General features: G+C 37.7%; 1 protein-coding gene across 3 annotated transcripts in view; it reads right to left on the bottom strand.

The window, feature by feature from the left end:
* The window catches only part of LOC133530987 (uncharacterized), a 76,019-nt gene that overhangs the window by 6,514 nt on the left and 43,002 nt on the right, over positions 1–26,503 (bottom strand). For all 3 annotated transcript variants that reach the window (XR_009801424.1, XM_061869055.1, XM_061869056.1), the window contains exons 3-6: positions 7,083–8,211; positions 1,947–2,121; positions 1,472–1,703; positions 849–1,174 (exon numbers count right to left, since the gene is read on the bottom strand). Coding sequence is in view for 2 of the 3 variants with exons in the window: in XM_061869055.1 (XP_061725039.1) it covers positions 849–1,174; positions 1,472–1,703; positions 1,947–2,121; positions 7,083–8,211 (1,862 nt within the window). In the remaining variant the exon portion in view is untranslated. The remainder of the gene's footprint in view (positions 1–848; positions 1,175–1,471; positions 1,704–1,946; positions 2,122–7,082; positions 8,212–26,503) is intronic.

The following is a 26,503-nucleotide window of genomic DNA, read 5'->3' as shown; positions in this document are numbered from 1 at the left end:
TTTTTATGTACATTTAACAATGTGTAACACGTTGCTGTGGCCATGTCGATAAACTATCGACATTTCTTACAATTTTAATTTTTACTTGAAAGGATTAATTATACCTAAAATTAACAAAAAACGCTTTTATGCTTTTCGTGGTTATCAGGTCACGATTTTAGCGTGACGATACAGGTTTAAGCTACTAGTTCGAATTTTTTATTACAATACTATACTTTATATAAATAACTACTAAAATATGTTTTCCGCAAGAATCGACTTATTTTATTACATTATAAAATATTTATTATCCATTAGCTATATCTATGATGCTTATTTTTCTTCAATTAATCACTATTCCCTTCTGCTGTTTAGCGCTTATCGATATATAACATGATATAAATCGACCAGTCCACATCCCTAAAAAACCCACACATACACATTTTTACGCACACAATACTATACAAAGCAGTGTAGCCACCAAAATGGCTACGTCTTTACTAATCAAATTTGTATTGAGAACAGACAACGTGGAGGGACCTTGTATTAGACGTAAGCAACGAAAAATAACCAAAACCTTATATAAAATCTACTGAAAACAGACGCTAGCGCGAAACGTAGAAATCGTTCCGCACATAACAGCGCCATCTCCCGGATAATTGAGTAAACAAATTTTGTCCTGCCTTTATAGATTTCAATGAAACTTACGTCCGATTAAACATGTATAAATACTTTACATGAGATTAAACAAGACTTTATAGACTAATCTCGGAGTCTAAGCCCTATACTCGTTTTATCTGACTTTACATTTAAATGAAATACATAACTTAAATAAAATACAAAATAATAAAAATACAGTAAGATCTTACCTCTGTTGCTTCGCCTGTGCCGCCGGCTTCTTCCCCTGTCTCATCACAACCGGAGCACTCCTATCTTCCGTCCCGCTCTCTCCTTCAGTATCACTCGTCCCCGTCGTCATACTCTTCTCATGACTAAATATCGACGAATTCCTCGGGCTACTGCCATTGGTCGTAGACGTATCGCTGTCTAGGATAAACGTTTTTCTCTTGTCTATGGCTTCGGCTTTGGAGAGGAAATCTATGTTCTCTTTGGTCGGGGTTATGTCGTCTAAGATGAAGGTTTTCCGTTTGTCTGTGTGTACGCTGCGTTTGAGTTTCTCTGCGGGTTGGTTGACCTATAAAAGGTGAAAACAATGTTTGAATGTTATATACGAGGGCTAGTGATTGAGCGGTAAGGGATGTTTCTTTCGAATAGGAAATTGAGTAAAACGAGGGTTCAAGCCCAAGCCCCGCTCGTACCTTTAACTGTAATTAATTTCAAAGAAATTTTCAAATTCCTCTCATACAACAACAAACAATACAAACTATATCTACTATACACGGGAAACAATTGATAGCGCGATGTAGAAAAAGCGCCACACCTAACAGTGTCATCTACCGGACAATTGAGCAAACTTTTCTAAATATGTTACCTGGAAATTAGTCACGTAGTCTCTCGTCATGACCACATCATTATTGACCGCCTGTCTTCTTAAATCGCGGTATTCCTTCGGCCTGAGGTCCAAGATATCGGAGTGAGTGGAGGTAATCATAGGGTCTATTGGTAGAGTTATGGGGTCTTCTTCGGATGAGTAGTCGAGGGTCTCGAGATCCGCTATGTTGGTGGTGTGGAAGGATTGCGAGCGGTGGACCGGAGATGAGTGGCTGAAAAAGAAAATCAAAACATCAGACAATTTTTTTGATCGATGAATGTCGTGACCAGAACTTAGAATAGACCACTTCTTGATAATATGGTAACAATATTATAAGGTTGTCCTTGTTGCACTCCTGTCTCTTGGTCATCTGCTTTCTCCTGGGCAACCTTCATAAGAGTCGTATGAAGACCATTTCTTCCAATTGTTAAACTCTGCCTCTTTGAAGATGAGTGCTGTCCGTTCCATACCGTACCTGGGAGAACTAAGGTCGTCCTTGTTACACTCCTGCCTCTTTGCCATCTGTTTTCTCCTTCCCTCCTGAGCCGCTTTCATGGGGTCGTATGAAGATCGTTTCTTCCAGTTGTTAAACTCTGCCTCTTTGGAGGCGAGCGCAGATGATGAACGGTATTGGCTGGGTTTCTTCTGACCTGAAAGTTAATATTAAATGATAATTATTATAATAATTGTCTATGTATACATAATAAATAATAATACGCAGAGAAAAACTTAGAAGCCACAATGTTGACAGCAAGTGGCGCTGTACGCCATAAGATGTTTTGATCCTTTATAAAATAATTAATAATATTATTGATGCTCCGTTTTTATTACATTCAATTTCATTTAGAGTTCCTAGACGTTGTGAACGTGCTTGCAGGAAAAAGCCACTCTTTTACGTCCCCCGTAGTCGGACTGCGTACACAAGAAATAGTTTTATTAGGAGGCCGTGCAGGTTGTAAAGTACGAGTACAACGAAAAATTTATAAATCTTGATCTTTTCTGTGAGAGACTTAATATATTTTACAGTACATATCACCATATGTAGTCGATCTGAATGTAATAAATGGCAGTACCAATCTAATTTTAAGACAAGGTTTCAAAGACGCATTGAAAACTTACTCCCCTCCTTTAGCAAAGTAACACCTATTTTATAAAAACAGTAAATATAAAGTGACTAACTACTTACAAATTATAAACTGAAATAAATGTCATATACTAAGAAAAAAATACATACAAAAAAAAAGAAATAAAAACAAATTAAAATATTTTCTGAAAATAATTTAATTTGTTCTAATACTTCCAATAGTATTGATGCCCGCATGCGGGAGATTTCCGTAAAGCATGCCAAGGGGCCCGCATTCGGAGGACTGTTTTCATTGTTCGATAGGGCCCGTATGCGGGGTGCAGGAGATTTCCAAAATGATGTCATTATGAGTTTCATTAGTCGTTTAACCTTACCGCCTGCGGGGAGTCACCGCATGCTGTATATCGACCAAACTATGGACTTATGAGTTTCACTAGTCGTTATCAATCGACCGAGTTATCGACCAATGAAACTGAGCTGTAACGCTCCGTAGCGAACGAAACGCAACTGTCTCTGTGGCACTAATATGGAAGAGTGATAGAGAGAGATAATTATTACACTACGCTACAGAGCGTGAACGATTGGCCTCTTGTCTACGTCCCTTGTTATGGTCTGGCCATACTCTGAGATTTAAGAGATGAATATGTAGGTTTGCTATGGGGTCAACCCAAAAATCGGGGACAAAATCAGCTGAATTGAAGCGAGATTGGCTACCCGTCTTCCTCTAACTGTATTAATTAGAGAAGGACGGATAGTCTATCTCGTGAGCGAGATATTGTCGCGCCATTCCTGTGCTAGTCCTACTGTTCCATTGAAAACGTCGACTTATGATTCCAAATATTAGGAAACAGACGATTTTTGTCCTCACTTAAATAAAACAAAAAACAAAAAAAAATTACAAAATCGAAACTCAAATTCGAAAATGCCATGTGAAGTATGAGAAATGAAGGCAGACGACAACTCATGCTAAACTATTATACTACGAGTATCCCAACCACTCACATCGCACACCTATAATAGCTGTACCGAGCCAATCGATTAGCCCTACCTGTTGCCAAACAACAACAATCGAGCGACCTCGTGTTGCAACCGAGACGAATCCGACCGAACGTCGTTACGACTACCGACATTATGTTCGAACTGTCGACAAAGGTATGTGGAAGAATGTTTATCGATACGAGTGAGTTTCGATATTCGACCTTTTGAAACGTACAGTCGCTCTAATGGCAGATCACACTGGATTTTTCACTATATGCAAAGAATATCTCTTGAAAAACCATAGTGGCACTATACAAAATTAAGAACCATTTACATAGTGACGTTCTTTCGTAAATAGTTCGATTTGTCAATTTTAATTTTAAGGCACAAATTATTTTTCTACGGTCCGGCTGGTAAGCGTCAACTTTCGGCCCGCTGTGCTAAACGAAGTTGCTGCTTTCCGGCTCCATGTAGCAGAAAAATAGTATACAACCTCGGCCACTAGATAAATAAGAAAGCCTCGCATGTTTTTCGACCCCGGCTTCGCCTCGACCGACAATTCCATGTAATCTATAGAATCAATTTCCTAAGCAGTGGTGGAGCGTACGTAGAATCGATTCCCACCGACTATTTGACATAATTGAGCACCTCATCCTATATATATGTCTGTAAGTATAAGCAGGCATGACTCCGGCTTGCCCTGTGAGTATTTTTGTCGCACCACCAGTTATAGTACGGGTATGACTAAAACTACTCTTGAACTGTGGTTTTCATTCATAACGTACTGTTTTGTGGTTTATTTTGAATAGCTCAACATCTTGCGTAAACGTAGTGTTAATGGCTGATGTGGTCTACCATGGAAAATATTCCAACAAATCTCAGACAGTTACTCCGAAGAGTCTGAATAACTGCACAACAATTACCCCCTTATTCATAAACGTCTACTAAAGTTACGATGCCGCTAATAATAGTTTGTCCCTTTCCATCATACCAATACGTCGGAAAGGGACAAACGATTACAGCGGCATCGTAACTTTAGTAGACGTTTATGAATAAGGGGGTTAATGTTTAAACTAAATAGCTACTCGTATTTACCCACGCACATTTATCATCTCGGGTTAGAGTTGGCGTAGGTTTATTTGACGTTCATAAGCGCATTGTAATATGCTTACTTGAAAAATAGACTATCCTTATTCATTCGATATCACTCAATATAATGCGTAAACGCGTTAATGAGTGATCTACCATTGTAATTCACTGCTTTACTAAATCGAAGACATATGTAGTTTTTTGATCCGAAGACGTAAGGTTTACTGTTCACGTAACTTCGTTTGTTCATTTTAGCGTCGGTTTTGGCGATAGCTACCGTAATGATTGTAATCAATCACTGACTTTCTTTTGTTATTTGTGTTTTGTTTGTTATGAGTGAAGATTGTAGGTAATATATAGTTTACAGTACATATGGGGCTACTTTATAGCACTAGTGCGAGAAGTAGCATATTATGTTACTGTGTCGAACATTTAAAGGGCCATATGTACTGTAAAACGTTGTACGATACATGTGCGAATAGGTAATTCGCAACTCGTGTCGATTTAAAACACTCCCTTCGGTCGTGTTTTAATTTATCGCCACTCGTTTCGAATTTCCTATTTTTCGCACTTGTATCGTAATGTACTATTTAAATTTAGACCTCAATTTACTATTAATTTAATGATCGTATTATTTTACGTATACGTACTTTTTTGGTATTATTTTAAGTCTGTTTTGTTTATTATTTTGTACCTCACGTTTGTGAGTTATTAGAAAATATGTCTAATATAACATATAGGTATATAATATTATAGGACACTGTAACACAAATTGACTAAGCCCCACAGTAAGCTTAATAAGGTATTTTGAGTACTTAGACAACATTATATTCATAAATACTTAAATATATAGAAACCACCCATGCCACAGGAACAAATATCTATGCTCATCACATAAATAAATGCACTTATCAGGATTTGAACCCGGGACCATCGGCTTCATAGACTTCATAGGGTTACTTCCGACTAGGCCAGAAAGACAGGTCGTCAACAATACGGCTGTCAATGTAAACGCCCTAATGTTTATTTACAATAGTTAGCCAGTGGTTAGTTTCGAACCAATTGTTTTGCGTCATTTCCCTATTTCATTGAAATGATATTATATCACGATATACGTAGATTTGTGATTAAGAAATAACATGATCTATTACAGAAGGTCAATAGGAAGGTCTTAATTATCTATGCGTGTAATATAATATGAGCTGAGCACCTTGTGATACTTAAAATTTAACTGAAAAATATTACGTAAAATTCGATTACCTAATAGAATACAGGCTGACCTTAGCCATTAAACAAACCCTGAAATCCCACGTAGGGTTACTTCTCAGGAATGCTCTGACGTTAATATTTTTTTAATTAGAACAAAAGATAAAAAACATCAATTTTTCGAACAAAAGTTATTTGCAATAATCGACAACAAAAAGAAACACACTGTGTTAATTTTTGGCAGTGTTTTTGACATTTGTTCAAAATATTTGATAATGATGACATTTTTCAAAAGTCAGAAGCTTATTAGTGTCATAAATAAAAAAGATTATCAAAAAGGTCGAAGAAGGTTCCATACTATTCTTTGAGGATATTACCTTAGGAGCTACTAACACATACAGGCTGCTCCAAAGTAAAACATGGTAATTTGTTAATTTCTTCGAAACCGCTACACCGGTTGTTATGATACTTAGTCAATTTGTGTAATAAATTAATAATGTCATAATATTTATTTATTTTATTTATACTTATGTAATAGTGTTGTGTTCCTGCCGGTGAGTAAGGTCCTCTCTGGAGTTGCAGGTGTACATAGGCTACGGAGACTGCTTACCATCAGGCAGGACGTATGCCTGTTTGCCACCGACGTAGTATTAAAAAAAAATGTAAGTTCGGTGATACACAGGAGGTAGCCATAGGAACTTTACATTTTAGCCATTTATTAATAAAACGGTAAATCATAGTATCTACTTAAGAATGTTATCCTGTTCTACCTAATTATGAGCAGAGCACAGACTACTATATCTATGTACTTACCTACGTACTTATTTTTATGTAGGGATTATTCATCAAATTTTAATTGATTTAATATTTTGTTCATATTATTTGCAAAAAATTAATCTTATATGTGCTTTGATACCGGGAATAATAACAACGCAAACTAATTGTTTTTGGGATAGTTAGAATTAAGCTAATTATACGGTGTAACTCACGTATTTTATTCACTCGAATTTTAGTACGCAGCAAGCAGCTATCGTGAACGCTACTCATGTACTGCTAGGCTAGTGCTTAAAACTGGAGACCTAGGCTCTCCGAAACATGTCGCGCGAGTTACATTAGTGTTAGTATAGTTTAAATTCGATAGTTAGAATTGTCTCGCTAAGTTGCCTGTTGTTTTCTACTAAAAATTAATTTTTTGACAAAAACAGCATTATTATATGGAGCGTGTAGCCGTACCTTTACTTTACTGGTACATACCTTTATCCTGAGGTTTAGGCTGGAACTCTCTCGTCGAGCTCCTAGACTTCGTAAGCCTGTTAAGCACTGCCTGCCTCGTCGGCTCCGATATCCTCCTACTCTGATGACCGACTGGCTTCTGCACCTCCCTCGGTTCTGACGCCCTCATTCGCTCTTTATTCGTCACTCGTACTGAATTTCTGACCAATCCCGGCCCGAATTTTCTTTGCATTTCTGGGGTATTTGGACATTTTGGAGAATTTGCAGGCGCAATCGATTTTAAGTCTGGAGAATCGATTCTACCGCGATGTGTGCGTTTGTACCTGTCTTGGGATTTTTCGTAAGATGCGTTGTCAGATTCATCGGATAGATAGTCTTTGTATTCCTCTGAATGTCCGCTCGATCTTCTAGAGGTTATCCTCTGCGGATCCAAATAGTTGTTATTCTTATTAACAGTGTTGAAGGAGCTCGATCGTTTTATGGAAGAGCCGAACGGAGCGTAATTAGTATAGCCAGGTTTTTTCCCATCGCTGGCTACCCTCTGATGTTTCTTGTCGCCCTGGTAACGGATATCGATCCTCGGATATGCCTCAGCATTATTCTTCAGTACCGTCTTAAGAGAAACTTGATTCGCATTGTTTGCATTACTGTTGAAATAATCTGGGCCATCTAAAGATTTGTTCCTAATGTGTTTTCTATGCGGTGAAAGAATCGCGTCAACATCGTATTGCGGACGATTTGAGATGGTTTTATCATCAGAACTGTTGCTTAACAAACCTCTTTCTGAGGAAGGACTGTTCATATTAGAATCGCGTTTTCGTTTATCCGTGTCTAGAGACCTCGAAGTGCTGTTAAGTAAAATCTTTGTGCTTTCTGGCATTTTGGCTGAACCGGTAATAATATAGTTTCCTGGACTTCTCAAAGGACTGCTATCCCCTGAAGTATCTTTTCTTCTTAGCCTGTAGTTGAGTGAGTTGGACCGGCTTAACTGCGAGACTGGAAGACGGGAGATGGCGGTCTTCTCGCTGATGAGGCTGGAGGTGAGTAGGGGGGGAATAGAGGGGCGGGAGTTGAGCTTGGCTTGAAGGTTGGTAATGGCATTTTGCGTTTTGAGGAGATACGTCTCGGTGTCTTGGACGGGGATGAGATCCTGTAACAATAAGACAAAATAAATTAGCACTTTGTCGATAACTATAACGATCACGGAGCAAAGCCTCGGATAGACAGACGGACATTGCGAAACTATTAAGGGTTCCAAGTTGAATACGGATCCCTAAAAACGTTATTTAATTTATATCCGCGAATTATTTTAATTTTCGCGAACTTAACAGTCTTCTGAAAACACCCATTAGTTACATATATGCCAATTAACAGATGTCAAATAATATAGAAGCCCATGAAAGATCACATTTTTGCCACGCCGTATGCGCTCATCCCCCACCACAGAGACAGAAAATCTATGAACTACCAAAGGAATGCCAAAACACATAATATACCGAGCGATTTAATAATACGTTATTACATCAAATGATCACGATATTCGTATCAAAAATTCAAAACTAAAACTATCCAAGCCTTCACAACGGAGGCAACAGTCATAATATTTAACTGCAGTGAATGGCATTAACATTTAAACGGCCATTGTTCTGAACCACAGATAACCATCGACAACAGATTGTTATTGTCTATGGAACGGTGTTATAATTACAATTATACAAGATAAGGAGCTTCGGTTGTTACGTTTTGAGAAAACATATTTTGTTGCTTAGTATAGTCAGTTATATCGGAATGGCCGAGGCGCTCAAATATATCTAAACATCCCCTTAATGAGCAAAGAGACGTATTATTAGTGAGCACATATATAGATGTGTGATGACTTATACAGTAAGAAACAGGATATTAGAAGTCGACTTTATTTCGTATATGGCATTAATTCAAATTTCTGATTATAAAGCACCTAAACTAGGTGCTACTTCTAATTAAAATAACAAAAATAGTAATATAGAAAACTAACTATAATTTTTTTCATAGTTATTATTACAACTATTACAAGTCGAGTTGTGATATTCATAAATGCGAAAATCGTTACTGTGTGTTTAAAAGGGTAAAATGTAGCTAAAGAAAACTAAAATTAGGAGCGAAAGAACCCAGAATTTTCCTGAAAATCTCCGTCTGATTCTAGATACAGCCGATACAATTTATTGCAGTGCTCTGACATGCCTTCGACGTCCGTTACTGTCTAGTGTCGGACAGACAGACGGCACAACAATGCACTTCTGTTATGTAACTCCAGTTTATTGAGTGAGAAAATAAAATGCATTTGAAGCCTCGAGTGGCTATTGTAGCTAAGAAGTAGGAATTTTGTTTCCGTTCATGATTAGGCGAATATTATGCGTGTAGGAGGCACTTCCGTGACTGCACTTTTTCCCAATAAAGAAATAAAATAAATAACTATTTGGGGAAGATCTTACACAGATCGACCCAGCCCCAATCTAAGCAAAACTGTGGGAGTAATAAATGCCACTGTGGGAGTGACGTGGACGAGCGGGGGCGTCATGGTCTGTCTTGCCAGCGAAGCGCGGGGCGATTGTCACGTCACGCCGCGCTCAACGACATTATCCGCAGGTCTCTTGTCACCGTCAACGTGCCTGCGATACTTGAGCCGGCCGGTATAGCCCGGGACGATGGCAAGAGACCTGATGGTATGTCACTGATACCGTGGAGGATGGGACGAGTGTTGGTGTGGGACGCGACCTGCGTGGACACACTGGCACCGTCTCACCTTCACGGTACTACAAAGAAAGCGGGTGCGGCTGCCGAGGCTGCCGAGACCCTCAAAAGGAGGAAATACAGGGGTCTCGACGCCAATTATAACTTTGCTCCTTTCGGTGTCGAGACCCTCGGTCCGTGGGGCCCGGGAGCTCAGAGCTTTTTTAATGATTTGGCCAAACGGCTGGTTGACGTTACAGGGGACAAAAGAGCTGGCAGCTTCCTCACTCAACGAATAAGCGTTGCGATTCAGCGAGGAAATGCTGCCAGTATCTTTGGCACTATGCCCCAGGGGCCCTCTTTAGATATAGATTTTTAGTTTTTAATTAGTTTAAGTTTCTATTGTACTTTTATTCACATTTTATTATCGTTATTGCTAAATTGTGTTATTTAAATAAAATAAACCAATACTGCTGGTGATTATATAACTTGCAAAATTTTAAGCAAAACTTGTACTATGGGTACTAGGCAACGATATATATGGGTACTAGGTAACGATATGGGTATAGGCATATATGTACTTACATAGAAAACACCCATGACTAAATATAAAATTAATCACGGACGTAACATCCCATGTACAGTCAGCATCAATAGTAGCGGATGAAACAACGCGCCAAAAGTATCTGATATCCCGGATAACTTTTCCAAATATAGATAAATCTCTAAAATTCACCTTCAAAAGTATATCTTTTACAGTCTTAATTGTTCTGCATATAGAACCGTCAACTTTTCTTAAGCTATTGCAGAATGGTAGATGCTTTTGAAACCTTGTTTGATCCGCTACTTTTGATGCTGACTGTACCTGTACCATATGTTCTTGTGAATAAATTATGATTGACTGTTTGATTGACGGAGAGCTCCTAATGCTAAATCTTAAGCCATACTAGTAAACTAGTGAAATTGCTGTAACAATACGATAAAGTACCGACCTACCCAAGTGTACATAATACCCAAAAAGTAGGTACTATGTGTCATATAAAAATGATAACTTTTCCTCCTATATAATCGTTGCATTCACCATTCACGGTCCGTCTGTAAGTTAGTCATGTTTTACAAGGATTATTAAAACTGCTGCTTTGAAGCATCGACCTGTTAAATTTCACCACAGTAATAATTTGTAATTCTAAAGAAATGTTTTATACGCAGCCTAATTAAATGTAAACTTCATAGGCAATTAAGGAGAAGTGTTAATTAGTCGTTTACCGCTTCGCGTCTGTAATAAGTGGTTTGTGACCAGAATATTAGCATTTTTCACTGCCGTGGGGTGTGAATTCTGTGAATTATTTCTAAAGTAAAAAAATTTAACACATGTGTTTTGACGGCAATTAATTGCGTACAATTTTTAGCGATTTAGTTGGCTTACGCATTTTTTAATTATTACCTGTTTTATGTTTAATACGTTTATTGACCGAGCGAAAGTATTCGCCTAAGGTTGCATTTTTCAACCAATTTTCGTGATATTTGGTGACCAAATTCTTTAATCGATTTTTTTGTCGGTTCGGGTGTTTACGAGGTCTATAGCTCACAGATCCACCTTAAAAGCATGATTCTAGCTAGAACGCTAGAACGGTCTGGGTCCGGGCCCGGGCCGGAGCCTCCGACACTTCAGTTTTCTATAGAAAGTACCACGTGGTCACCGATCACCCGTCATACAAAACGAAGCGTCGGAAGCCTCGGCCCGGACCCTTCTAGCGTGAGTCATCCTTTACTCGCCTTAGGGTGACGCGTAGCGTAAGATTCTACTGTAAGAATGTTCTAGTCCCAAGTTACATTGAGAATTCAACAGTAACAATGTGCTAACCCATACTCAACTATTTAGTTATCAAGCAGATACGTCTTCAAACGACGTTACTTTTTTTTTATTAAACGCAAAATGGAAAAAAACAGCTGTAACTTTGCCAAAAGCGGTGAATTTTTCCTTTAACATAAAACAGTAGTGGTCATTTTTCCATACAAACTTTTTCGACATTTTCGTCTTTGAATTTTGGAACTAAATTAATAATGTTTTTATGTGTGTCCAATATTACCAGTGCCTGTGTCAGTGCGTTTTGCATTTTTTAATATTCTTGTTTTTATAAGAACTGGGAAAAAATTTGTATGATTCTTTATAACATTTTAAATTTTCGCGTTTTGAACACGTAAATAAATATTTTTTTTACAGTTATTTGATATGTATAATTCTTTGTCAACACCATAATAAGTTATCATCGAAAAACAGAAAAATCTCATGTCCAAGTATGGCGTCGTTCGACAGTGCTGTCGCAATATTGAACACACATAAAAACATTATTAATTTAGTTCCAAAATTCAAAGAGGAAAATGTCGAGAAAGTTTGTATGGAAAAATGACCACTACTGTTTCATGTTAAAGGAAAAATTCACCGCTTTTGGCAAAGTTACAGCTATATAATTTAAAAAAATACAGATGCTTAAATTTAGAATAAATTCCCTTTCCATAGCGGTATTGTCCAAGGATTGTAGTCAGCTTTTCCTTTCCATTCACGCCATTAGTATATGCAAAGTATCCGTAAAAGTTGTATATTTAGCTCGGCCTTGTTTCGTACTGGGCAAAAATGGCGACAATCACCCGGAAACCTATTACTCAGCCCAATGCTCATTGGATTATAACTAAACCTTCGTAATTGACCAGTACAAACAATATAACAATCAAGCATTTCTGATAATTACTGAAAACGTAGCACCGTCGAACGACGCCATACTTGGACATGAGATTTTTCTGTTTTTCGATGATAACTTATTATGGTGTTGACAAAGAATGATACATATCAAATTACTATAAAAAAAATATTTATTTACGTGTTCAAAACCCGAGAATTGAAAATGTTATAAAGAATCATACAATTTGGGAGGGATAGTCCAGAACAGGTTCCCAAGTTTCCTTACTACAGTTACAGATTTTTGTTAGGACAACAAAAATATCGTCTACAACAGATTTTTTTTATGTCCATCAACTACAAGTATGCCATCGTTTCACTGTGCGTTGACTGACACGATTTTCTTTACACAACAGAATATATTTAATTTTACTGAAAATAAAATAAATCAGGTGCAGAAATTCGTCAAGTGATCATGCATTTTCTTCCCTTTTTCGAAAGTCGATTTTTAGGGTTCCGTAGCCAAATGGCAAAAAACGGAACCCTTATAGATTCGTCATGTCCGTCTGTCTGTCCGATTCTGTCACAGCCACTTTTTAAAAATCCCTTCAATCTTCACTATTTTAATTAAATAGTTTTCTGTTAGTATCAGTATAACGCGATTATATCTGTGCTACGACGAACTTGAAGTAATTATACTGCCACTCATATCACCGAACTATTCAGATTAGCGAGAGAAAGGCGAACGTGCCGGAATGTTAAATAACCGCAGGCTAACTAGTGGATTGTTTTCGTGTTTAAATGTTTGCGGTCATTCATCATACGCTTCGAAACAGAAGTATTGCACACCGAGTCATAATCAAATCCACGTGGCTCCGTGGCTGGGTGATCTATTAGCGCCATTTTTAGGGTTCCGTACCGAAAGGGTAAAATGGGACCCTATTACTAAGACTCCGCTGTCCGTCCGTCTGTCTGTTAGTCTGTCCGTCTGCCACCAGGCTGTATCTCATGAACCATGATAGCTAGTTGAATGTTTCACAGATTATGTATTTCTGTTGCCGCTATAACAATAAATACTAAAAAGTACGGAGCCCTCGGTGGGCGAGTCTGACTCGCACTTGTCCGGTTTTTAACTGACTTGTAGATTTCCAAAGACTGGTGGGAGACTCGGAGTATTTTATCAGTTTCTAATTCCATTCCTCTTTGTACCTCTTCTTATTTAAAATTAGTTAAAATACGACATCTATACTTAACATCTGTAAATACATACAGGTGTTTATTTAGTCACCTACAATCATTTACGGGGTGAATTTTACTATGGGGCCTTTGCGGTGGCTTTGGGAATTTTGCGATTTCTGGGTTGGTCCCATAGTGAAAGTTGCTCAGTACGACCTATATATTAACCCCATGAATTATTACAGGTGACTAAATAAACTTATTCCCAAATTATGTCTGTGAGATACCTTTTTTTATTTGAAAATTTCATAACATTGCAAAGTTACGTCACAGACACACAGACAGACAATAGCTCAACTTGTTACATTTCCGCATTGTTACGACTTACAAGACACATCGCTTAGTGGGTGTCACATTTGCATTTAGAACACAGACCAAATACTTAACTATTTAGACACCGCAAATACCCTGTACTTCATTTGTAATTTTTAGAGCTCCTTTCAACAAGCTTTCCACATAGATTCTCGTACATTGACTCGCTTGTTGCTATCCCTATTGCACGCGCATATTTATATTGCTGTGAAGCTCGCACATTGACATTTACAACCGGCATCATGGGCGGGACAGCAATATAATTAAATATGCGCGTGCAATAGATATAGCAAAAGGCGGGTTAGTGTACACTGTACAGTGAGCTGCGAAATTACATGGAGAAATTATGAATTTAATTGACTGAAAACGACTTGCGACGACGAAACGACTGCACTTTTACGGCTCATGGTACGAAAATCTTTGTAGAAAGCGGCACTGCTTTAACTGGGGTCCCCGCAAAATGCCCTCTCGAGTACGATCTATGATTGTATAGGAAATGTCTCATTGCGCTATAAATAATCCGGGCAGGATCGCCATGTGAGGATCGGTGTTAGGGTCGTATACGAGGCGAACACTTATTGTCAGTTTAAGCGTTTTATTGTAACTAACTCATTATACCCACTACAGTAAAATGTTATATTAAAATCTGCTAAAATGTTATATGTATAGAAACAAGTGGATAAATTCATTGTCTTTGGTGGGACTTGAACCCACGACCACCGGATCGCTAGCCCGGTACTCCTCCATCTGAGTTACCTTGGTAGATAGGAAGGCTTGACCTTACCCAATAAAGCGAATATTTCCACCATATATAAGACTTAGGGAGGGGATCGTTCGCAGAAGTTTATAGTATACTCGTTGTCTTCATCGTTTAACAGCCACTGTAGCCTAGTCGGTAATGGATTTTCCTAGAAAGATAGAGGCCCTGGGTTTGAATCCAGGCATGTGACAGAACTTATTAGTAAAGATTTTATCTATTACTTAAAAAACAAACGTTATTCAACTTGTGTTAGAAACCATGCAAAACCCAACCCGACACCTTAAAGTTGTCATACTTAACTACTACTGAGAGTGCTTGCTGGATCTAGTTCAATAAATGGTCTGTGATTTAGACACTTCAGTATTTAAAAAAAACAGATTTTTCCTCAAAGAATGTAGGCCTTATTCACAAGGCGGTAAAGTCTTCATACAAATTGTTTTTAGACGAACCTTAGACAATACGTGACCTTTATTTTCTTATCTTTACGTATCCTGGTTTAAGGCACTTAAGTGCACTTATAATGAGTGTACACGAGATGAGAATATAAATGAATATAATCCGGCTCGACGGACCAATGATAGCTAGTAGCTACCGTGGACTGTATGATGGTTAATTGTGAACACGTTTTCATGAAAAAACCACGAAAGTGATGAATTTATTGAATTGAGGTAGGTACTAGGTACAGGGAAAAATATTACGGAGAATCGCAGAATAACCTCGTGGGTCTTCCTTAGTCGTTTTAAGCAACACGGCTACCACGAGTTGACGCTTGACGTTTACGTCAGCGACGGCGTGAACTCGCTATCGCTCTCTATCACACCAATTCATCAGTGTGAGCGGGATGGACTGCGATCGAGTTCACACAGTCGCTAACGTAAACGTCAAGTGTCAAATGCGGCTACAATTAAGAGGAATTCCTAGTTGCGATTTTTCCATACAAACGCTCTCGACTGATTCCTCCCTGGATTTTTAACCTAGAGCAGTGATTTTTTCAAATAAGATTAATATCATCAATATCTGTGCCGCTATGTTTTGCTTTTTTGGATTATTTTATTTTGAAGAAAGATACAGCGCCTCGAAAATCGCAAAAACGGCTAAATTGAATTGGCTGTAAAAAAAAGGCACAGTATACAAATATGACAAAAAATATCCAAAAAATCAAAACATAGCGGCATAGATTATTTCTTCCTCTTGCAATTTCCAAAATTTCATAATGATTAGTTGCGTTTTGGAGGAGGAAACAGTCGAGAGCGAAACCTCGATTTTTGAGTTTTTTGCGAGTGAATTTCGGTCCGAGCTGCAGTTGTCCCTATCGCACGAATTGGAGGCGGAGACAGTTTCTAAATATACGTACACAGAAAGAATAGTGATGGGCATAACATCCTTATAAGGATTGCAGAACCGGTACTGTTTTAAAGAACCGGGATTTCCCGGTACTATCGGAACTGGTCTAATTATTTCATTATTTTAAATAAAACGACAGCATTTTGCGATTTGACCACCTTTCGTAGTATAATTTAATAATCACATTTTCTTTTATTACGTAGTAGGCTTTTTTTTTTAGAAATATAGTATTTTACATTGCTCACACTTGTGCGTCACAAGTAAAAGATAACTACTTTGATGTTTGCCACTAGATAGCAAATTTAATGAAATTACATTGACGAGGGGATTTATATATAAGTATCGCAGTCGTATTGTGTAATCCGCCGTATTACATTACGGCTAGCCGATATCAAAATAAGGGCCATTTTGAAATGCGGCGGTTCAACGATTAAGGTATGTGGGGTAAATACCGGATGCGGGTGAAGAACGTAGGACATTCATTTCCCCCTAATTTGGCTTTATTTTTTAATGTTGGCAACATTGTGTAAGACGCCATTTCATTGCGCCTCGACTGTCAGTGTCCCCGCGTCGCTCAGGGAGTCGGGCTTGTGCTATGTGCAATCACAGAGAGCAAGGTAAATTTCGCGAATTTTTCCTTCTATCCGATCTTCGCTCTGTAATTTATTTTGCGTATTGTGATGAAACTGTGTTTGTTTTGTAATTGTGTTAACAGACCTAGCACTGCTGTAGACCGATATCCGATCTTGACCCTTCCAGGTAAAGATCGAACCAGAAACAATCAGATCTTTACCTATTTAAAAAACAGCAGTGATTTCATCAAATTTTCTTCAATTTACCTACTGACCTTAATTATCACATTTATTGTTTTCTTGATCACACTTTCGTACCATTATTTTTTTTATCCAGTACCACTACCAGCACGGCTAGCACATGACGGGCGCGACAGTCGACAGGCGATAAAATGCCGCGACATAGAGCTTTCTCGCGAATCGGTAGCATAAGACGCGCGCGACAACCCGCTGTCTCGCGGACAAATGTCAAAGCGACATAATTTTGTCGTTTGACAGTTCCACGCGAGATACTCTCGAAACTCGTAGCACAAGTGCACTATGGGAGAGAAAATATCCCGCGTTTCAACGTCAAAAGGAGAGAAACTGTCTTCGAGGCTAGAGGGTCGCGAGATGCATATTTTGTCGAAGTTTTGTTGACTTTGGTCCTAAAAGAAAGTTAATTTTCTTATTAGGTAGGTATAATTACCTAAAGATAATTCTTTAGATATAATAATGTACTCCAACTTGTAACGACAAAGCGAATCAAATTATGATTGTCACATTGACATTTCCGACTTCAACATAATATTTGCTATTTCTTTAATCTTAATACTGCGAGAAGGAGACAAAGTTATCGTGACTAGGGACGTTCCGTTTCTAAAGCTGACTATTCATTATTTTTCCGATTATGTTAGTACCGATTCAGTGTTGCCACGAAAGAAAAGTTTGTTCCAAGTATAAATGGCCACACTGGCTAAGTCGCGCGCGGGATGACTCTCTCGCGTGGAATTCTTTTCTCGATCTGCCAAATTATGCTACCAAAATCGAGAAACTGATAGGTCGAGATAGAAATTTGTGACACGCGACTGTTGTTTCTCGCGGCGCGAGTTATCCCGCGTGTAATCATGTGCTAGCCGTGCAGCGCGACGGTTACTGACAATGTAATTTTTTTAATTTCCGCAACCCAAAGGTTGCCTTTTAGCGATAAGACCGCATGTTGTTTACCTGTGCTTATGTGTATGTTTTCTTTTGTATTGTTTTCTTTTATTGAGGTGTGCAATAAAGAGTATTTATATTGTATAGGGATGATGATACATGTTGAAATTTATAACAAAATCGAGTAAAATAGATAGCAAATGAGCAATTTTTCGCAATAAAGTACCTACACATACGGATGCATATGTAGATGTGCACGCATACATACATTGCTAGTTACGGATACAAAATAGAGATAGGGCTTCGAAATTAGTTTCCTTAAAATGCTTCAAGAGGGCTCTCTTTTCCTATATATTTACTTTACTCTTTACATACGATCCTTAAATTTTATCAAAAAAAAAAGATTGTATATCAACTATATATATACATAATTGCAAAATTAAAACAACAAAATCGCAATTTTAATTATTTTCGATACTTCAAGATGGGCTCTCAGTGACCTTGACCTTGTTAAAGAAATACTTAGTCTTTTTGATTTCTAAGTTTGATTCTTATTTTTTTGGCGACCTTCATTAAAAATGACTGGGCACGATTATTTTTTATTATGATTTTTGTCCCTCCTACTTAAGTACTTAATATCTTCCAGTACATTCCATTCAATAAACAGTACATTTACACTTTCCCTAAACCTGTACAGTTCACGAAATCTTAAATTGTCAAAACTTCGCAACGTATCTATTATTTTAGTGGTTTTTTTTTTATTACTTCGGGTAAACCTTACAATAAGAGGTTTCTTAGCACATTGTTTACTTATCAAATTGCCTTATGACATAGGTATCAAAGTTTGAGAGCCACAATTTTACCAATTTTTGTATCAGGGTTAGGCTAGGTTCAGATGACAAGCGCTCAACGCGCGTTTTGATAACGCGCGTTTACAACTACATATATTTTATTCAGGTCGTACACATGCTAACGCGCGATATAATAACGTTAGCATGTGTACGACCTGAATAAAATATATGTAGTTGTAAACGCGCGTTATCAAAACGCGCGTTGAGCGCTTGTCATCTGAACCTAGCCTTAAGATCGGATACAAAAGGATAGACACCGGACCTATTTCTTTGTGATACCTTATTCTCTTTCCATTAGAAGCAACTTTTTTTCACCATCCAATGTTCTCCCTTGATGGCAAAACACTCGTTACCCTAAAAAAAAGTATGTCTCATCTTTACACAGGTACAAAACTAAAACCGTTCTATATTGAAGATTACCAAAATTCAGGCCGATAATCTACGGTTATTATTTAACGATTGGCTACGTACTTCAAGAACCTGTCACGTGTTGAGATCTCGAAAAAACATTTTTTCACGAGTTCTCTCAATTGGTCCCAAAATTGTCCGGCATTATTTTATTTAATCATTTATTTCGGATAACAAGACCCATACATTACTTATTACACAATATAATAATAAAAACAGAAACATTTAAAAATTAATAATAAATAAAAAAACCCAGATTGTCATTGCGATACGTTCTTCAATAAGGCGGCCCAAGTTTAGCCCCATCGTACTACAAGTTAAATAGATTGTAGTTTAACCATAGGTATATTAATTATACCTACTTACAAAATTTCAGAACACGTCATGATCACTCCCAACTTACTGATACGGATAGGTACAGTCAAGTGTAAAAATATAGGTGTACACATCTTACTCAAAAATATGTCCCATAGCATCTTATTCCAGTGTAATAAGAGCGTAGTACCATATTTATGAGACGATTCTTTCGATACATATTTTTGCACTTGACTGTACGACGACAACCGAAGCTGAGACATCATTCTTTTTTGCAGTTTTTACCTATATAGTAATTAATATCAATCAATCAATCAATCATTTATTATTTCGTCATCATAGGTGTAAAATACATTTAGTACAGGTGATAGGGTGTTTGGTATTAGGGTGTAATAGATACAGTATAATATAAAAATGAAAAACAATATTACGTGGTAACAACAAAAACAACTTGCGTCGGGCAGCGCAGAATAAATTCCGTCTGGCTCGCGGGCGATGTCGACGGAACGGCGCGCAATGAGCGAGCGCACGAGTCTCGCGTCTGTGTGCGCGCACTCACACTTAGATAGCTCCGGCTCCCGCCCACCGCAGCGCGACAGAAACATAGCTTCAAAAATTCGAGATTTGAAAAGTTGCTCAACTAGGAATTGCTCTTCCGCTGGTTTGGAAAATTGTTTCCCTTTTTCTTTTTCTGTAAATAACTTTATAAATTTATTTATTTAAAACTTTATTGCACAAAAGAAACAATGTACAAAAGGCGACCTTAATGCCATGAGGCATTCTCTACCAGTCAACCTTAGGGCAAAGCAGAAAAGATTGTAGGCGGTGCGTTTAGAACTAAAAGAAATTGTTATTGAAAGAATTAGAGGATGAGATTTACAATAGGTAAGGAAATTAGCTCTCATATACGAGTAGTCAGAACTCCAACGGCATTCTAAACGTCATTGTGGACAAATATCTCTGCCCTATACTTATTCCGTTTCTGGACTCAACAAGTCAAAGAAGTAGCGTAATTCTTAGATTAAGGGCCTGTTTCACAATGACCAAGTAAAGTCCTGAATAAGCTATTTGCCACTTATCTGACGAATAAAGTCATCGTTGGCGTTTCGCGTTTCAAATAAGCTTAACTGGTGGATAAAGTTTTGCAGGAAGTTTTGGCAGTTAATTTATTTGTTAATTGGCTATCCAATACTTTACTCACCATGCCTGTCACGTTCTAACAAGTATGTAAGTGCGAAAGCACTCGGTACCCCTAATGTAAATAAATTCGATTTTGAAACGTGACGTACGCGTTTGCGTTTAGTCTCATTTTGTATTGGATTTAGAAAGAGCGCGCCAAGCGGGACGTTTTGGAAACTCAAAATCCTATACAAAATGAGACTTAACGCAAACGCGTTCGTCACGTTATGATGTCGATAAAATTTACACTAGGGGTACTGATATAAAGATATTGTATTGTATGAATAATCCTCCTTTACTAAAATGAATAATGTCTGCTGTTTTTATTTTGTTACTTACCCAATTACGACAAAGTAAAAGGAGGGTATTTCTACTATGATTGCATTGATTACCGAATGTCAAAAGCTAATCAATCATAGAGTAGTATAAAAAGGCTGCCCTACTGCCGCCATAGACAATTAATTTATTCGTTTAGCGACCCGTTGACTCTGGCCCTGTGACACCAATTTTAGACAGGTGGCAAATTGTCATTAGACCAAACAATAATACACTTTCTTTTATTATTGTAGTCAGTCGCGATTCTTAGGAGTTTATTTTTTATAGTTATTATTAAAAGTCGTTTTCTAGCACAGAATACATTAACATTTCATAACTTTCTAGATATTAGAGAATGCCTAAGCCAAATACATAAATCTTACCTACTGGCATCCGAACCCAGGACCGTCGGCTTCATAGGCAGTCACTACCCACTAGGCCAGACCGGTCATGTCCAATATTTAATTATTTAAAATAATATTACTCAAACAAATTTTCTATCTCTGTATATTTGTATCAATGTGTATTCAAAACGTGCATTTCATTAATTTCAGTGATTGTACACTTTTGTTTGTGTTTGTCATTCATTCACCGTTACTTCTGTTTTACTCATTTCCTCAAAGGTTAACTGGAAGAGATCCCATACAGGGATAAGTTCGCCTTTGTTATATTTAATTTACTCTGTAACTGTTTTCGTGTTTTTATTTCTATGTACGATAAAGTATATTCATACATACATACATACATCATCATCATCATATCAGCCTTTTATCGCCCACTGCTGAGCATAGGCCTCTCTTCTAGTACGCCACTTATCCCGGTCCCGAGCCAGTCTCATCCAGAAGTGACAAACAACACATACATACACACAAACATACATACAAACAAATAAATACGTGATAGACCTGATAAAAATGATGCATTGGACAATTCATGTAGTTTAGCGGCCTATTGATATGGCCCTGTGTCCTCAATATTTTGGCACCGACACGGCATCGGTATGCCGACCAGTGAAAGTCGGTGACAATGTAGGCTTAGATTAATTAAACACGACGACATAGTGTGTTCGGTTTCTTGACTACATCCCTTTCAAGAGTAGGTAGTATTCATTGAGGTTGATACAGTGTCGTGGTTTATTTTGCAAATATAATAAGAAAATTAAATATATTAAAATAAATGAATATTAGGCCTACCTAATACTCACTGATTTAAGATACTGATGTAAGGTACCTATATCTTCACGCTCCTTAACTTTCAGGCTGATTCTCATACTCGATATTAAAAACTGTATATTTTTAAAAATCTGTGAAAGTTCATTAATACTTAATAAAGAATACTGAAGATATCGTCTGACAACCATGGAACAAACAAACATGAAAAATCCCTTAAACCTCTCAAACCCTTAAACCTCTCAACGCTCGGTAGTAATTTTATAATTACTTAATTAGTACGTTAATGAACAGTCGTCATCAGATATATCGGAGCGCCATCACAAATATCTGAACACGCCTCTATTGTCAAGGCGCTAGAGTGCGTGTTCAGATATTTTTGAGCACCTCGGCCCCTCTGATAATACATGATGGCGAACCTGGACATAATTGACAACATAAATATCTAAATGCCCTCGGGGATCTCATATTTGTCTAGATTTCAAAAACAAATTATCTCTTGTACCAACAAAGCTTGTAAAACAAATAGGACGTTCAACCCAAACCCTCCGAGTAATCGAAACTCTTTTAGCCACGAAGATACCTAAACGATACGATATTAAACAGGGAGAGGAGAGCCCAAATAACACATCGATTTTATTTTGATGGTTAGAATAAAAAGGTTATAAGAACGTATGGCTCCTCTACACTATGGGCCATCATACTGGCCCACTAAGATGGGCCAGCGTGTAGAGAGGGTAGTGGTGTCGGATCTTATCTTATCTTATCGGTTTTTCGTCCGCACATTAAAGGTAGTGAGCCAGCGATGGTGCGTACGCATCTACCCGTGGCACATTCCATAGTGCGTGCTCTCAACTATCGCATGGCCACCTCGCTCGTCCAGCGCTGGGCCATCATGTAGGAGAGCCATAACCATCACATGGCCTTCTCGCTGATCCAGCGCTGGGCCATCATGTAGGAGAGCCATAACCATCACATGGCCTTCTCGCTGATCCAGCGCTGGCCCATCATGTAGGAGAGCCATAACCATCACATGGCCTTCTCGCTGATCCAGCGCTGGGCCATCGTATAGAGGAGCCAGTACACGATAAACTAATTTAATTTACAAAACAATATTAATTTCTAGTAATTAATAGCGTTGTTGTTCAGATATACATTTTTATTTACGAGATATTACTTATTTTCCATAATCAACAAATTAATTATCTAGGCTCTAATGTGTGTATATGTCGCTTACCGTTGACATTTATTATTTTATTATTTTATAAGGCAACTTATGACGTTGTCATTGCAAAAAGCTACATAACAAATAGTACATTGTGCAACGAGGGGGGTTAAATTTTGCAAAAGAGGTCTTTAGATGCACGACAGCCGTAGGCTGGACTGCATTAAAAACTCGAGGTTGAAATATTCTTACTCCTGGAGTTACACAAAATGTTTTTCATCACAATCATCACACTTGCGAAGAAAATAAATAAATTTTAAGTGAAATAATTCTTAAATACGGTGACATTTCAAACATTAGTCCGCCATATTGTCATTCTTTGACAGGTTAGGCATCGAAGGCACAGACCTATCGGGCATTCAGCCACGATTGAAAATTCTGTAAAAATATTTTAAACGGCTTTTAAATTATTCAAATTAAATATTTTTAGCCATAAACAATAAAAATAAATTATAAACTTCAGTATTTTAAAAGTAAAACTCATTTATACCTACTTGGTTCGTACGAATTAGTGACACAATAAAAAAAAATCTTTAACTCTCTTGGGAGTTATAGCTTCTTTTTCCAATCCATAACTCTCCCGGGAGCAATATATGCCTTTGTCTTTCAGTATACCTGCATGAAATAAGACCTTTTTCGAGCAAGCAAGTGCGATGAAAATAAAATGATCAAATTATCATGTTCAGAAAAATACTGATTTCAACTGCCAAAACGGAATTTATGTCATTGACGTAGAATTTTTACTCGTAAATCTCGTAACACGATAAGGAATGCATAGTTAAAGTCTTTTGGGTTTATTTCATTTCATTTAAGAAACCTCTAGGGGTGTGGCAAAAGATGAAAATTAATATTTACAGAACAGTCAATGATTATAGCAGTCAAAAAAGTCAGAGCGAAATATAATACATATTATTGGCGCCCACCCTGTATATTGGATGTAGCAGACAGTCAACGAACCTCAAAGAACCCGCGTCAGGCAGTCTGGATGTCAAAAACGTACTTTAACCTCTAGTTTGAAACAAAGAAGGAAATAATAGTTATTTGTTTTAAAAGGCAAAGTTGTTTTTAACCCCTCGTGCGAATATTGATACCCCAGCAAGCGAAAGATTCCAAAATTGAAGCACAAGCGTAGCGAGAATATTGAACGTTGCGAGGGTTTGAAGGCTTGAGGTTTAAACAAACTTTGCCGCCGAGTGAAACACAAAACTTTTCACCACACTAACGCGCAACGCGAGGTGAAACTGTAAAACATTACAAATCAATCCAAACGCTATTCAATATTTTTCAATTAAAATCATCATTGCAAAACTCAATTCCACCAGCCAAAATGAGGAAAGAATTTTTTTTTGCATCTAATTACTTTACCACTCTTGAGGATAAAATGCCACTTTCTCTTCAGTTTTTGAAGTATCAAGAGAGCCTTTACCAGCTGATGTGGTGAAAAAAATATTTTTTACGCCAATGCTTGGAAATGGGTAATGGAATAGATAATCTAAATCTTGACGAGAAACTAGCGCTTAGTTGTTCACCTGAACCAAAAGTCCAACAATGTTTTAGTTGTACTACACAAACTTTTACTTTCCACTCACTGATTGGTTTAGCTCAGCGCACCAAGTTCATTAGGTCCTTTAAGGTAGAGCTTTTAATCCTTTCAAAAATAAGAAAGGTTTTTTTTAAATACCACGTCGGTGGCAAACAAGCATACGGCCCGCCTGATGGTAAGCAGTCACCGTAGCCTATGGACGCCTGCAACACCAGAGGTATTACATGCGCGTTAGGTTTGTTATAGGTCCAGAAACTCATCGCTTATGACGCTTTTAAGCATTAGCGATAATCCGTGAGCAAACGCTTGTCCCCCCTGTTGCCCTTATTAGATGAATTTTCCACAAACCTTAGCTAATATCGTTACCCCAATGCTGTACTCCTACACTGAAGTACCATATACTAGAAAACGTGTAACTACGATTCCTGAGTTCCCATATGAAAATACCGTTGCAACATTAGAATAAAATCCCAGTTATTAACATTCAATAGTAGTAAAACAGTAACTAAGCAGCACTTAGCATCTGAAACGAAAAGTAACCTAAAATTATAGATATGAGGTAATCTTCGTGACACCATGTTGATGTTGATGTCATTGTGAGTCATCCATCACACAATTCAAACATGAGATTTGAGATGACCATAAAACATTGGTTGTTAGTTAATGATTCACCGAGGAAAATGATTGTTTTAAACTATGTTTTTACCAAGTTTTTACCTTACGATGGCAGAATAGACACTGAATATACATACCGTCGTCCGACACTACTTTGAATAAATCTCGTATCTCACACTGCTACTCAAAGTTGAAAGGCAGTATATACATACTCTATAAACATCCCATACATAGATGCCATATTTTCTTTTGATTGACATTAGTACGGGTAGGAGGAAAGGCTATATGAATGTAAATCATGTCCAAAACTGATCAAACGATTTAGTTGCGATTTTATGACAATTCTTAATTGCGCGATGTTTCCTGACTAATCCCAATCCCAAGATAAGCGCAGCGTCCAAAGTACTGGTTTTTACGACAGCGATTCATCTGATCTACCAGCAGTTCCAGCCAAAGGGGAATATACGCCTGATTGAGATAAGACATAACTATGGTACCTATATCCTATCTATGCTACTAGCCTAGTCAATAGTGAACCTCCCTATACGAGCAGGGGCCCGTTTCTCAAAAGCTTGTCACTTGTAAGCAAGTCACTTTTTGACAGCTTTTATTAGAAAGGGACTTCGACTTGAATTACAAGCTTTGGAGCCCAGGGCGTCCCGAGTTAAAATCCTGTAGGGCTAAATACAAAACGCGTGGTTTTGAGTTTTCATGCGTTTTTCTTTCGACGCAGAATATGGTCGCTAATTTCGTGTTGCCAGCCACTGTCCGTCTGGTCCAGCGGGTTAAGACGCGGACGGCTAGAAACGAGTGTTACTTACGGGTTCGAATCTCGCCCGGTAACTAACTTTTGTTATTTTTATATGTTCAAGTTTATATATATATTTTTAATTTTTATTGTTTTAGACATGTTTAAATTAGTAAAAAAAATTAGTTAAGATTATCACCTATACACAACCATATTACAATAAATAGTTATAACCGAGCAAAGCTCGGTCGCCCAGGTACTATTTATTTATTTCGGCAAAAAAACTTTACGTAATTCATTACTATGAATGCATATTAAAACGCACTA

Source organism: Cydia pomonella, chromosome 24 (assembly GCF_033807575.1).
Source record: "Cydia pomonella isolate Wapato2018A chromosome 24, ilCydPomo1, whole genome shotgun sequence".
Classification (NCBI taxonomy): Eukaryota; Metazoa; Arthropoda; class Insecta; order Lepidoptera; family Tortricidae; genus Cydia; species Cydia pomonella.
Note: the sequence above shows the minus strand (reverse complement) of the source record. Positions and strands in the feature narration are given on the sequence as shown.